The sequence below is a fragment of the Dreissena polymorpha genome, chromosome 9, assembly GCF_020536995.1.
Source record: "Dreissena polymorpha isolate Duluth1 chromosome 9, UMN_Dpol_1.0, whole genome shotgun sequence".
NCBI classification, from domain to species: domain Eukaryota; kingdom Metazoa; phylum Mollusca; class Bivalvia; order Myida; family Dreissenidae; genus Dreissena; species Dreissena polymorpha.
In genome coordinates, this window is record NC_068363.1 from 87,581,570 (window position 1) to 87,594,222 (window position 12,653).

The 12,653-nt window shown below is 36.9% G+C and overlaps 1 protein-coding gene across 1 annotated transcript; it reads right to left on the reverse strand.

Moving 5' to 3' along the window:
- Positions 1–3,540: 3,540 nt before the first annotated feature.
- LOC127846240 (uncharacterized) lies at positions 3,541–9,978 on the reverse strand. Its single transcript, XM_052377410.1, has 4 exons — positions 7,387–9,978; positions 5,985–6,399; positions 5,719–5,894; positions 3,541–5,559 (listed from the first exon to the last, which is right to left on the reverse strand). Exons 1-4 carry the CDS (start codon positions 9,976–9,978, stop codon positions 4,183–4,185), a joined length of 4,560 nt encoding a protein of 1,519 aa, XP_052233370.1. The 3' UTR covers positions 3,541–4,182.
- Between the last annotated feature and the right edge of the window lie 2,675 nt (positions 9,979–12,653).

The window sequence follows — 12,653 nt, forward strand, 5'->3', positions numbered from 1 at the left end:
AAAATTTGACACTTTGACAGTCATTATTAAACGCTTGCTGCGTTAGTAGAAACTTAATCTAATTTACATTGTTAATTTGCTTGTGTTATATTTGGACATACGCAATGCCATAAAAAATAATAAACAAGAGGGCCAATATGGCCCTAGTTCGCTCACCTGAGATGAGTCGGTTCATTCAATCTTTAACAAATGTCAGGAGTCGGTTCATTCAATCTTTAACAAATGTCAAACTTGACCTAGATATTGTCCAGACAAACATCCTGGCCAAGTTTCATCATTATTTCATCTGCGAGTCATGATCAATGTACCTATGAAGTTTCATGATCCTAGGCGTAAGCATTCTTGAGTTATCATTCGGACACCATTTTTCTAAGTTGAGTCAACGTGACCTTGACAGCCATTGTGTGAATACGTTTTTTGGCACTGTGACCTGACCTTTGACCTAATGACCTGATAATCAATAGGGGTCATCTGCGAGTCATGATCAATATACCTATGACGTTTTATGAACCTCGGCATAAGCGTTCTTGAGTTATCATCCCAAAACCATTTTACTATTTCAGGTCACCGTGACCTTGACCTTTGACCTAGTGACCTGAAAATCAATAGGGGTCATCTTCGAGTCATGATCAATGTACCTATGAAGTTTCATGATCCTAGTTATAAGCGTTCTTGAGTTATCATCTGGAAACCATTTTACTATTTCGGGTCATCGTGACCTTGACCTTTGACCTAGTGATCTGAAAATCAATAGAAGTCATCTACGAGTTATGATCAATGTACCTATGAAGTTTCATGATCCTAAGCCTAAGCGTTCTTGAATTATCATCCGGAAACCATTTTACTATTTCGGGTAATCGTGACCTTGACCTTTGACCTAGTGACCTGAAAATCAATAGGGGTTATCTGCGAGTTATGATTAATGTATCTATGAAGTTTCATGATCCTAGGCATAAGCGTTCTCGAGATATCATCCGGAAACCATTTTACTGTTTTGGGTTACCTTGACCTAGACCTTTGACCTAGTGACCTGAAAATCAATAGGGGTCATCTGCGAGTCATGATCAATGTATCTATGAAGTTTCATTATCTTAGGCATAAGTGTTTTTGAGTTATCATCCGGAAACCATTTTACTATTTCGGGTCATCGTGACCTTGACCTTTGACCTAGTACCTGAAAGTCAATAGGGTCATCTCCTTTCATGATCAATGTACCTATGAAGTTTCATGATCCTTGGCATATGCGCTCTTGAGTGTCATCCGGAAACCATCTGTGGTGGACGGACGGACCACATGAGCAAAACAATATACCCCCTCTTCTTCGAAAGGGGGGGGGGGCATTATGAGAAAACTGCCCCCCTCCCAGCAGCCATGTTATTCAACTGACCGGAACCATTTTTTAACTCAACTCTCGTATCAAGGAAACAAATGTTCTGACCAAATTTCATGAAAATTGGGCCAAAAATGTGACTTCTTCTGTGTTCACATGTTTTCACTATATACATATAGAGAAAAATGCCCCGCCCACTGGCGGCCATGTTATTTTTTCACCGATCCCGACCATTTTCAAACTCTTCCGAGATATCAATAAAACCAATGCTTTGACCAACTTTCATGATGATTAGGCAAAAATTGTGACTTCTAGAGTGTTTACAAGGTTTCTCTATAGCCAAATTGGAAAAACTACCACTATATACATATAGAGAAAAATGCCCCGCCCACTGGCGGCCATGTTTTTTCACCGATCTCGTCCATTTTTTAACTCGTCCGAGACATTAATTGAACCAATGTTTTGACCAACTTTCATGATGATTGGGCAAAAATTGTGACTTCTAGAGTGTTTACAAGGTTTCTCTATAGCCAAATTAGGAAAACTGCCACTATATACATATAGAGAAAAATGCCCCGCCCACTGGCGGCCATGTTTTTTCACCGATCTCGTCCATTTTTGAACTCGTCCGAGACATTAATTAAACGAATGTTTTGACCAACTTTAATGATGATTGGGCAAAAATTGTGACTTCTAGAGTGTTTACAAGGTATCTCTATAGCCAAATTAGGAAAACTGCCCCGCCCACTGGCGGCCATGTTTTTCAACGGATCGGAATCACTTTTGAACTCAACCAAGATATCATTAAGACAAACATTTTGACAAAGTAACATTACGATTGGGCATGAAATGTGACTTCTACAGTGTTTAAAATGATTTTCCTTTTTTTGACCTAGTGACCTAGTTTTTGACCCGGCACGACCCAGTTTCGAACTCGGCCGAGATTTCATTGGGACAAAGCTTCTGACCAAGTTTCATGAAGATGGGACAAGAAATGTGGCCCCTAGAGTGTTCACGAGAAAATGTTAACGGACGGACGGACGGACATACGACGGACAAAGACCGGTCACAAAAGCTCACCTGAGCAATCAGGTGAGCTAAAACAACTAACACTCATAATTTACCAATCAAACCTAAACCATTTATATGGAGATATGAAAACAATACAAGCCCAATGGGTATTTCTCCACCATAAAAAGTGTTAATTAAAACAATTTCAGAGGTAATTCTACGAAACATTGCATATGTACATATAAAAACATAACATTGAAACAGTTCAGTGAAGATAAAATGGGCGAAGATAAATCGAAGATGCAATTATAAAACATAATGTATTTTAAAATATTAATAGCAACGGACTTCTCTTTTCTACCAAATAAATACACAAAACAATTACAGTTTTGGCTTAAAACGTACTAAAAGAAGCTCAAGCATCAAAACGACGATAAATTTTGCACATCATTATTTTCCAGGAAGCATAAATATTGAACTATGACAACAATATTTATAAAAAAAACACAAAGAGTTTAAATAAAACTTTAAATTAAAAATACTAGGAGAAAACTGTAAGCCATTATTTTACCGCGGGTGTTTTGCTACTTGTAATGCAAATGCTGAATATCATCGATTAAATCGACAAACTAATCAAAACTTAAGTATGGAGAAAATTAATAATTAAAATCACTAATTGCTAAAGTAGCGGATTATCATGATTTCGCTCTATTATTTAAAATAGCACAATCCGTAAACCATAGAATTGCATATAAATAAGCTAACAAGAGCTTGTCACAGTAGTGCCAAATCTCCGCCGTAATGTGACAACATTTGTTTTTGAGAGTAGAATAATATTTGTAAAACATGTCACCTGTGCCATCTATTTATATTTCAAGGATCAATTAGTTATATAGTGTTCGAGTTATGCTTTAGAGAATAAAATATATGGAAATGAAAGAAAGGGAGGTACTTAAAAAAGAAGACTATAAACAGTCGCTGTTCTTAATCACTGTACTTTTCCTTAAACTTATATATTCATTTTACAGTCAATACTTCAGTGTTCAAATTAAAATATTATTGTAAAAAAAGATAAAGGGGGATATTAATAATTGAAAAGCTAAAATATTAACTATGAAAATAAATTTAATGTAATTTAAAATTATAAATAAATAAAATATAAATAAACACAAAAATAAAAAATAAAGGGAGTTAATTCAACAACTACGGCCGAAAGAGTTATGATTCATGTTCACTGCACTTCTCCTAGTTGCCATCTGTTTTTATTTCTAGTTTCAAGTAAATCCCTTCAGTAGATTTAGAGTTATGCTCCGGACAAAAATTTACTTTGAAATTAAATAAAGAGACATAATTCAAAAACTAAGGTAGATAGAGTTATGGTTTTTAGTCACTGCACTTCTCATACTTGCCATCTGTTTATATGTCAAGTTTCAAGTAAATCCCTTCAGTAGATTTAGAGTAATGCTCCGGACACAAATTTACTTTGAAATTATATAAAGGGAGATACTTCAAAATCTAAGGTAGATAGAGTAATGGTTCTTGGTCACTGCACTTTTCCTAGTTACCATCTGTTTATATTTCAAGTTTCAAGTAAATCCCTTCAGTAGATTTAGAGTTATGCTCTGGACAAAGTTTCGGACGGAAGGACGGACAGACGGACAGGACCAATTACTATATCCCCTCCGAAAAAAAATTCGGCGGGGATAATAAGCTCAAATAAAGCGATGTATCGACAAAAGACTTAAACTGTGTTTTAACATATTATGCATGGTGTATTGAAATTATTTGAGTGATATTGAAGGTTCCTATGTTTGTTTTACCTGAATTGCACAAGTGCTAACTCAATCGAAATCTGTATGTTTTTTAATTTGATTCCAACCACGTACAAATACATTCGGTTGATCTTTCTTTTTATGTTTTGCTTCTACATTGCTAACGGTCACGTACGATGTTGCTTGCATACGGAATTGACTGAAATGTTTATCTATATCAGCACGCTTTCTAAACTTGTGCAGTGTTTTAATTCTTTCGAACCAACCGTTCTTCTTAATCATCTTCTCATTTTCAATAAGCAGATCTATGTGCTCTTTCATTGTTAACGGATTAGGGCGAAGTGCTATTTCGTTAAGGCGGGCTTTAGATATAGTAAAGGTTTCCATCATTTCATCAACAGTTTCAACCACATTATTCAAATCTGCTTGTATCTCGGCTATCAATTGTTCTTGATCGAGCAATTTACCAGATGCATCTTCATATATTTTTTTCATTTCTGAGTACGTTTGCTGTTCATCGACAACAATATATTCAAATATATAAGGAGTGTTGAAATGTTTGTTCCAAATGCATTTGTTCGGACATATTTTACAGTAACCCGATGTCTGATCGATCGCCCAACAACCCCTCTTTTCAGCATTGTTTGAAATGGAACATTTTTCATGACATTTAAAGTGACAGTTTATACAGTTTGTGACATGCTCACCAGCTGGAAGGTCTTTTTTCAGCTGTTTATTAATTTTAACTCTGTAGGTAAAATATTTATTGTCGGCAATGATTGATTTGTTTTCTTCAAAACATTTAATCTGTTCTGTTAATGTATTGATCTTCACGAGACCAGCTTCAAGCAGCGGCTCAAGATTTTTTACAATAGCTTCCAATTCACGGCCTTCAGTACCAACATCGCTGGTCAATTTCAAACTCGCTGACGGTAGTGTTTCTAAATGTTTGAAGAAATTCCGAAAACTGTTTAAACCCATGTCCCAGAACATTGGCGACATGCTGGATGAATCTAAAGTTGTATTTTTCGCAAACAGAGCTGAATTGTTAAAGGGGAACCATTTACCAAATGGAAATCCAGAAACTTCCAAAGCAGTTTTCACCGGCGGATCAAGACCATCTGCAAAAGTTATCAACGAACATATATTTTCTTCTATGTCCTTTCCAAACAAAGACATTATCGATTGAAATATATAACTCTGCGTTGGAGTCAACCTAGCATCCGGTGCTTTAATTAGAAAACAGATGGAGTCTATTATATAAATTCCCTGTGGTGGGCTAACGGTGAACAGTTCCCGGATTTGTTTAACGATGTCTTGATCCCGTTGAAGTCCACGTGTATCTCCAAATCCTGGCGTATCAATTATGTTAAGAATGTAGGGAATTCTTCCACCGTCTTGTGGGTGCATCGTGTAACAAGTTATCCACTCCGTTTGCAAAACTGCCTGTTAAAAAAACACAATACATCATTAATTACATACCATTTAAAATCATTATTCCGTGATTTCTTATAATTACTTCATTGAATATCACGATAGCGAACAAGAGTTTAGATTTGGATATTTGTATACATAAAAATATATAGTAAACTTATTTAAATGTACCTGATTTTTCTGTTTTTCTTCATCTTCTAGATTGACAATAGTAAATCTAAACTCATCATTCCAATTAACACCAAATATGAAGTTAGCCATTCCATCAACAAGGGTGCTTTTTCCAGTTCCTGTCTCACCAATTAGTAAAATTGTCTTTTCCTCCCAATTTACTTTCCTTGGATACCCTGCAAAATAAAAGTTCATCGTCAAACAAATGTCAATACGCACTACTCAGCATACCAATACAAATTAATATTGTTGTTTAATTAGCATACCAATTTCAAATTTCCTTGTTTTCCCGATTGAATTTCTTGCTTTTTTGACTTCTGTCATAGGTAATGCATACTGGATAGGTAATACACCGGGAGCGCTACGAACAGTAGAGAACCCTACAAGTTGTGATGATAAAGATTTCCTTGTTGTCACTATATCACTTTCTTTGCTGTAATCACTTTCGTGGTCGTTATATACAGCCCGAATGCGAAATATAAACTGTGATTCGGATTTTACGTTGGTTAATTCAAATCTGTTTAGCTCAACCTTATCATGGCAAATCTTCCACCTTGTCATCTTGTATTCTTTGCATGATATCTGGAAATGATCTCCCTTCTTGAACAAAGCAGGTTTTTCCCACGTAAGGGTAATTGTATCGGAACCTACTGCGCTAGCCCACGGCTTTCCAGGCGTACTCTTCAAAAATATTCGTTTTATAATAATAATAATATAATAATAATAATAATAATAATAATAATAATAATAATAATAATAATAATAATAATAATAATAACAATAATAATAATTATATTAATGTTAATATTAATAATGTAAACAATATTATAGCAAAAAAAAACGAAACTCACGAAACTCTATCAGTAGAGCAATTCTTGTTCTTATGCACAACTTTAAAAGCATTAATTATAAATATACAATATTCAAAACTGTGATCACCGCATTGGAACGGTCAGTGCAAAGATTTAGAGTTTAAACGGGTTTGAGGGCTAACCCAGATTTAAAGGGACTGTCAACCACGAATGACGAAAAAAAAGTTGTAAAATACCGTATTTTTTACAATTATTAGTTAATATTGATTAAATTATCACGACTGGTATATTACATTTCTAGAAAAAAGTTCATATTTTCAGTATATTTGTTAATAAAATTTCGCGATGTGAAATCGAAAGTACATCGCAAAAATATGTGACATAACGATATTCACACTATAAATAACGCTAGTAGATTGATCTTTTTCTATTTTAGATATATACAATTCACGACGCATGCACACTTTGCATTCCTGGGTTTACCACGTGACGATGGTGATCAATTTACGGGTGTTATTAATAGTTAACTGGTAGTTACCTGGTAGACAAACCCAGTAAAATGTATTACCAAATATACTGAAAATATGAAAACTTTACTTTTTTCAAGTAATGTAATATACCAGTCGTATTATTTTCATCAATATAAACTAATAATTGTAAAAAAATACGGTATTTTACTACTTTTCTTTTCTACGTCGTCGTGGTTGACAGTCCCTTTAATGCGAAACCGAACGCGCATCCAAAACGTTCTCTATCAAATGTACTTATGCGGACATTTGAAAACATACATTCCATAATAATAATGATAATAATGATAATAATAATAATAATAACCAAGCATCATTTCATCATTTACCTCAGCATTCGCGTTTAGTTCGCTAAGCTTGCCCATCTTTTGGTTGTTGGTGACTTCATCATTCAAAACTTCCACGTATTGGCGAATGTTTTGCAAGCTGTGCGTTCGAGTGGATTTCTGTATATTGTGATGTTTAACGCATTGCTCACATAGAAATTCGTTTTCGCATTCAGCGCAAAAGGAGGATGCATGAATTGATTTCGCGTTTGCTTTGCAAGGCTCGCACAACTTTTGGTTGCTCGTTACGTTAGCATTCGAAACTTCCACGAACAGAAATATATCTTGCAATTTGTGCGCTCGAGTTGATTTCTGTATCCTGTGATGCCTACCGCATGCGTCACAAAGAAATTCATTTTCGCATTCGGCGCAAAAGAAACACGCATGAATGGATTGTTTGTTTTCTGTGCAAGGCTCACATAGTTTTCTAATGTTTTTGACATCAGTCTTTGCATCTTCAGTGTACTGACTTATATCTTGCAATTTGTGTGTTCGGGTGGATTTCTGTAAAGTGTGATGTTTACCGCATGGTGCACACATAAATTCATTTTCGCATTCAGCGCAAAAGAAACACGCAAGACTTGATTTCTCGTTTGCTGTGCAAGGCTCGCATAGTTTCTGAATGTTCTTGGCATCAGTATTTGCTGCTTCCATGTAATGACTTATATCTTGCAATTTGTGTGTTCGAGTTGATTTCTGTAAAGTGTGATGTTTACCGCATGGTGCACACATAAACTCATTTTCGCAGTCGGCACAAAAGTAGCACGCAGGAATCGATTTCTCGTTTGCTGTGCAAGGCTCGCATAGTTTCTGAATGTTCTTGGCTTCAGTATTTGCTGCTTCCATGTAATGACTTACATCCTGTAATTTGTGTGTTCGAGTTGATTTCTGTATATTGTGATGTTTTCCGCATGGCTCACATAGAAACTCATTTTCGCAGTCGGCACAAAAGTAGCACGCAGGAATCGATTTCTCGTTTGCTGTGCAAGGCTCGCATAGTTTCTGAATGTTCTTGGCTTCAGTATTTGCTGCTTCCATGTAATGACTTACATCCTGTAATTTGTGTGTTCGAGTTGATTTCTGTATATTGTGATGTTTACCGCATGGCTCACAAAGAAACTCATTTTCGCAGTCGGCACAAAAGTAGCACGCAGGAATCGATTTCTCGTTTGCTGTGCAAGGCTCGCATAGTTTCTGAATGTTCTTGGCTTCAGTATTTGCTGCTTCCATGTAATGACTTACATCTTGTAATTTGTGTGTTCGAGTTGATTTCTGTATATTGTGATGTTTCCCGCATGGCTCACAAAGAAACTCATTTTCGCAGTCGGCACAAAAGTAGCACGCAGGAATCGATTTCTCGTTTGCTGTGCAAGGCTCGCATAGTTTCGGAATGTTCTTGGCATCAGTATTTGCTGCTTCCATGTAATGACTTACATCTTGTAATTTGTGTGTTCGAGTTGATTTCTGTATATTGTGATGTTTACCGCATGGCTCACAAAGAAACTCATTTTCGCAGTCGGCACAAAAGTAGCACGCAGGAATCGATTTCTCGTTTGCTGTGCAAGGCTCGCATAGTTTCGGAATGTTCTTGGCTTCAGTATTTGCTGCTTCCATGTAATGACTTACATCTTGTAATTTGTGTGTTCGAGTTGATTTCTGTGTATTGTGATGTTTACCGCATGGCTCACAAAGAAACTCATTTTCGCAGTCGGCACAAAAGTAGCACGCAGGAATCGATTTCTCGTTTGCTGTGCAAGGCTCGCATAGTTTCGGAATGTTCTTGGCATCAGTATTTGCTGCTTCCATGTAATGACTTACATCTTGTAATTTGTGTGTTCGAGTTGATTTCTGTATATTGTGATGTTTTCCGCATGGCTCACAAAGAAACTCATTTTCGCAGTCGGCACAAAAGTAGCACGCAGGAATCGATTTCTCGTTTGCTGTGCAAGGCTCGCATAGTTTCTGAATGTTCTTGGCATCAGTATTTGCTGCTTCCATGTAATGACTTACATCTTGTAATTTGTGTGTTCGAGTTGATTTCTGTATATTGTGATGTTTTCCGCATGGCTCACAAAGAAACTCATTTTCGCAGTCGGCACAAAAGTAGCACGCAGGAATCGATTTCTCGTTTGCTGTGCAAGGCTCGCATAGTTTCGGAATGTTCTTGGCATCAGTATTTGCTGCTTCCATGTAATGACTTACATCTTGTAATTTGTGTGTTCGAGTTGATTTCTGTATATTGTGATGTTTTCCGCATGGCTCACAAAGAAACTCATTTTCGCAGTCGGCACAAAAGTAGCACGCAGGAATCGATTTCTCGTTTGCTGTGCAAGGCTCGCATAGTTTCGGAATGTTCTTGGCATCAGTATTTGCTGCTTCCATGTAATGACTTACATCTTGTAATTTGTGTGTTCGAGTTGATTTCTGTATATTGTGATGTTTACCGCATGGCTCACAAAGAAACTCATTTTCGCATTCAGAGCAGAAGAAGCACGCAGGAATCGATTTGCCATTTGCTGTGCAAAGCTCACATAGTTTCTGCTTGCCAACGACTTGCGTATTCACATCTTTCTCTCTGTTTGTCAACTCTTGCATTGTATGCCTTATATACTCTTCCTTTAGTCGATCACAGACACCCGTTGTTTGCTGATTATTGATCGTTTTGAATGATCTGTCTTTTGCCTCGTCCGATAGATTGGTACTTCTATTTTGCTGTTGGCACTCAGAGCAAATGAACTTGTCACAGCTCAATGAAGAGTTATTTAGAAATCTTGTTAATTTATTGCATGATCTACATTTTTGATTTAAATGTATCATCCCAGATTCTTGAAGCGGTGTACTTTCATCTTTCTTTTGCAATGGCATATTAACATTTTCCATAATTTCTTTATTAGTTTCTGGATTATTGTCCAACATTTCATGAAAATAGTCCGAAGATGTTTCGTTTGTTATATCGGCTCCATTATCTCCATGCATATTAACATTTTCCATGATTTCTTTTTTAGTTTCTGGATTATTGTCCAACATTTCATGAAAACAGTCCGAAGATGTTTCGTTTGTTATATCGGCTCCATTATCTGCATGAATTTCCATTCGTACTACAAGAAAAAGTAAATAATTATATATATGTCCGCATTATCAACTAAAAAGAGTGAAATTGTCAACCGTCATAGCAAACATTTTAAGATTGGAAAAATCCCTATAAATCATTCTGCATTCACCTTTGAGGTAAAAGTCTGACCTTAACCTTCGACATATGGTTATTGTTTTCGCAGTCAATGTTAAAGCCTTTTGTCTTGATTCACGACGTTGACCTTTCAATTGGTTCTTGCGCACAACACCCCATGTCATAATGCTGATTACGTAACAAAGTTAATTTTTAATCATTTCATTTGAAACAAAGTAGAAAGTACTAATTATCAAATTTTGACCTTTGATTGTGAATTGTGATCTTACATTGGATATATGAACCCGTTTTTTGTGCGACACTACGCCAAAAATTACTTTTTAAGTAAATGGAAATACCGAATGTGTTACTTAACCTTAAATTTCGACATTAACTTTGGAAACATGCGTCTCGTTCTTGCTACATCCCAACTCATTATGATAAACACCTTAAGCAAGTCATAAAAAAATCCACCCATGGTACCTAAATCTGACCTTTGATATATACATGTGACATTGACCTTGGGCCTATGGACCCGGTTTTTGTGCACGGCAATCACCGTCATCATGTTAATGACTGACACGTTATTTTAAAATCCATCCAGTATGTACAAAGGTACGCCCCGGACAAAGTGCTAAGTAGCAATTTCCTGAATTGAACTTTGTCCTTGAATTGCATGCGACACTCTGTCGCATTGTGATGATAAAGTATGGCAAGTTATATGAAAATATATGCATGCTTTAAAATATACCTAATTGTCACCTCTAAATATGCATTTTGACCTTGGATTAAGCGACCTGGTTCTTGCATACGAGACTCCAGCTAATGTCGCTTATCACTTTTGCCCAAAAATTAAATTTTTAAACCATGTGAACGAGTTTTGAACTTATCCGAGATATTTTGGCACACTCGTTTTCACAACATTGTATAATGATTTGGTGATAAATGTGGCCTCTATATTGTTTAGAGCATTTTTACCCAGTTATCTAATTTGACCCAGTTTCAAACCCGGACGATACTTTCCCAAGTATTCTGAGCCATTTCTATGAAGAGTGGATAAATGTGACCGTAAGAATATCAATCAACTTTTTTTAATGCAATAGTGTAGCCTAATTTTTCCTATGTTACCCAGTTTCGAACTCCAATATCATTGGGGCAAATATTCTGGTCGTTCTATGCCACTATACACATGCGTTTGTAAGCGATTTTAAACAAAAGCTAGAAATGGCGCGGCAAACGCCGACGCGTATCCCCACGCCGCATGTTTGACCCAGGGGCGCCCCAGGGTTGGTAATGGGACCATGCAGAGTTGAGATTGACCGTATTGTCATAAGAGAAGTTCAGTATCAATAAGAAGTGAATCGGTGTAGAAATGAAGAAATTATAGTAAAATACAATTTTGGGTGGGTGTGGCCTATTATGGGAAGGGCGCCCCAAGGTTGGTAATGGGGCCATACATAGTTGAGATTGACCGTATTGTCATAAGAGATGTTCAGTATCAATTTGAAGTAAATCGGTGTAGAAATGAAGAAATTATAGTAAAAGGCATTTTTTGGTGGGCGTGGCCTATGTGGGAGGGGCGCCCCAGGATTGGTAATTGCGCCATGCATAGTTGAGATTGACTGTATTGTCATAAAAGAGGTTCAGGATCAATTTGAAGTGAATCGGCGTAGAAATGAAGAAATTATAGTAAAAGGCAATTTAGGGTGGGCGTGGCCTATGTGGGCGGGGCGCCCCAGGGTTGGTCATGGGGCCATGCATAGTTGAGATTAACTGTATTGTCATAAGAGAGGTTCAATATCAATTTGAAGTGAATCGGTATAGAAATGAAGACATTATAGTAAAAGGCAATTTTGGGTTGGCGTGGCCTATGTGGGTGGGGCCTTTGGGGGCAGGGCGCCCCAGGGTTGGTAATGGGGCCATGCATAGCTGAAATTGACCGAATTGTCATAAGAGAGGTTCAGTATCAATTTGAAGTGAATCGGTGTAGAAATGAAGAAATTATAGTAAAAGGCAATGTTGGGTGGGCGTGGCCTATGTGGGCGTGGCCTATGTGGGCGGGGTTCCCTAGGGTGTGTAATGGGGCCATGCATAGCTGAGATTG

Coding starts and splice junctions, on each gene's coding strand:
- LOC127846240 (XM_052377410.1), bottom strand. CDS start 9,978: ATGCAAGAGTTGACAAACAGAGAGAAAGATGTGAATACGCAAGTCGTT. Junction 6,400..7,386: donor AACTAAACGCGAATGCTGAG/GTAAATGATGAA, acceptor ATATTTTTGAAG/AGTACGCCTGGAAAGCCGTG. Junction 5,560..5,718: donor AAGAAAAACAGAAAAATCAG/GTACATTTAAAT, acceptor TTTTTTTAACAG/GCAGTTTTGCAAACGGAGTG.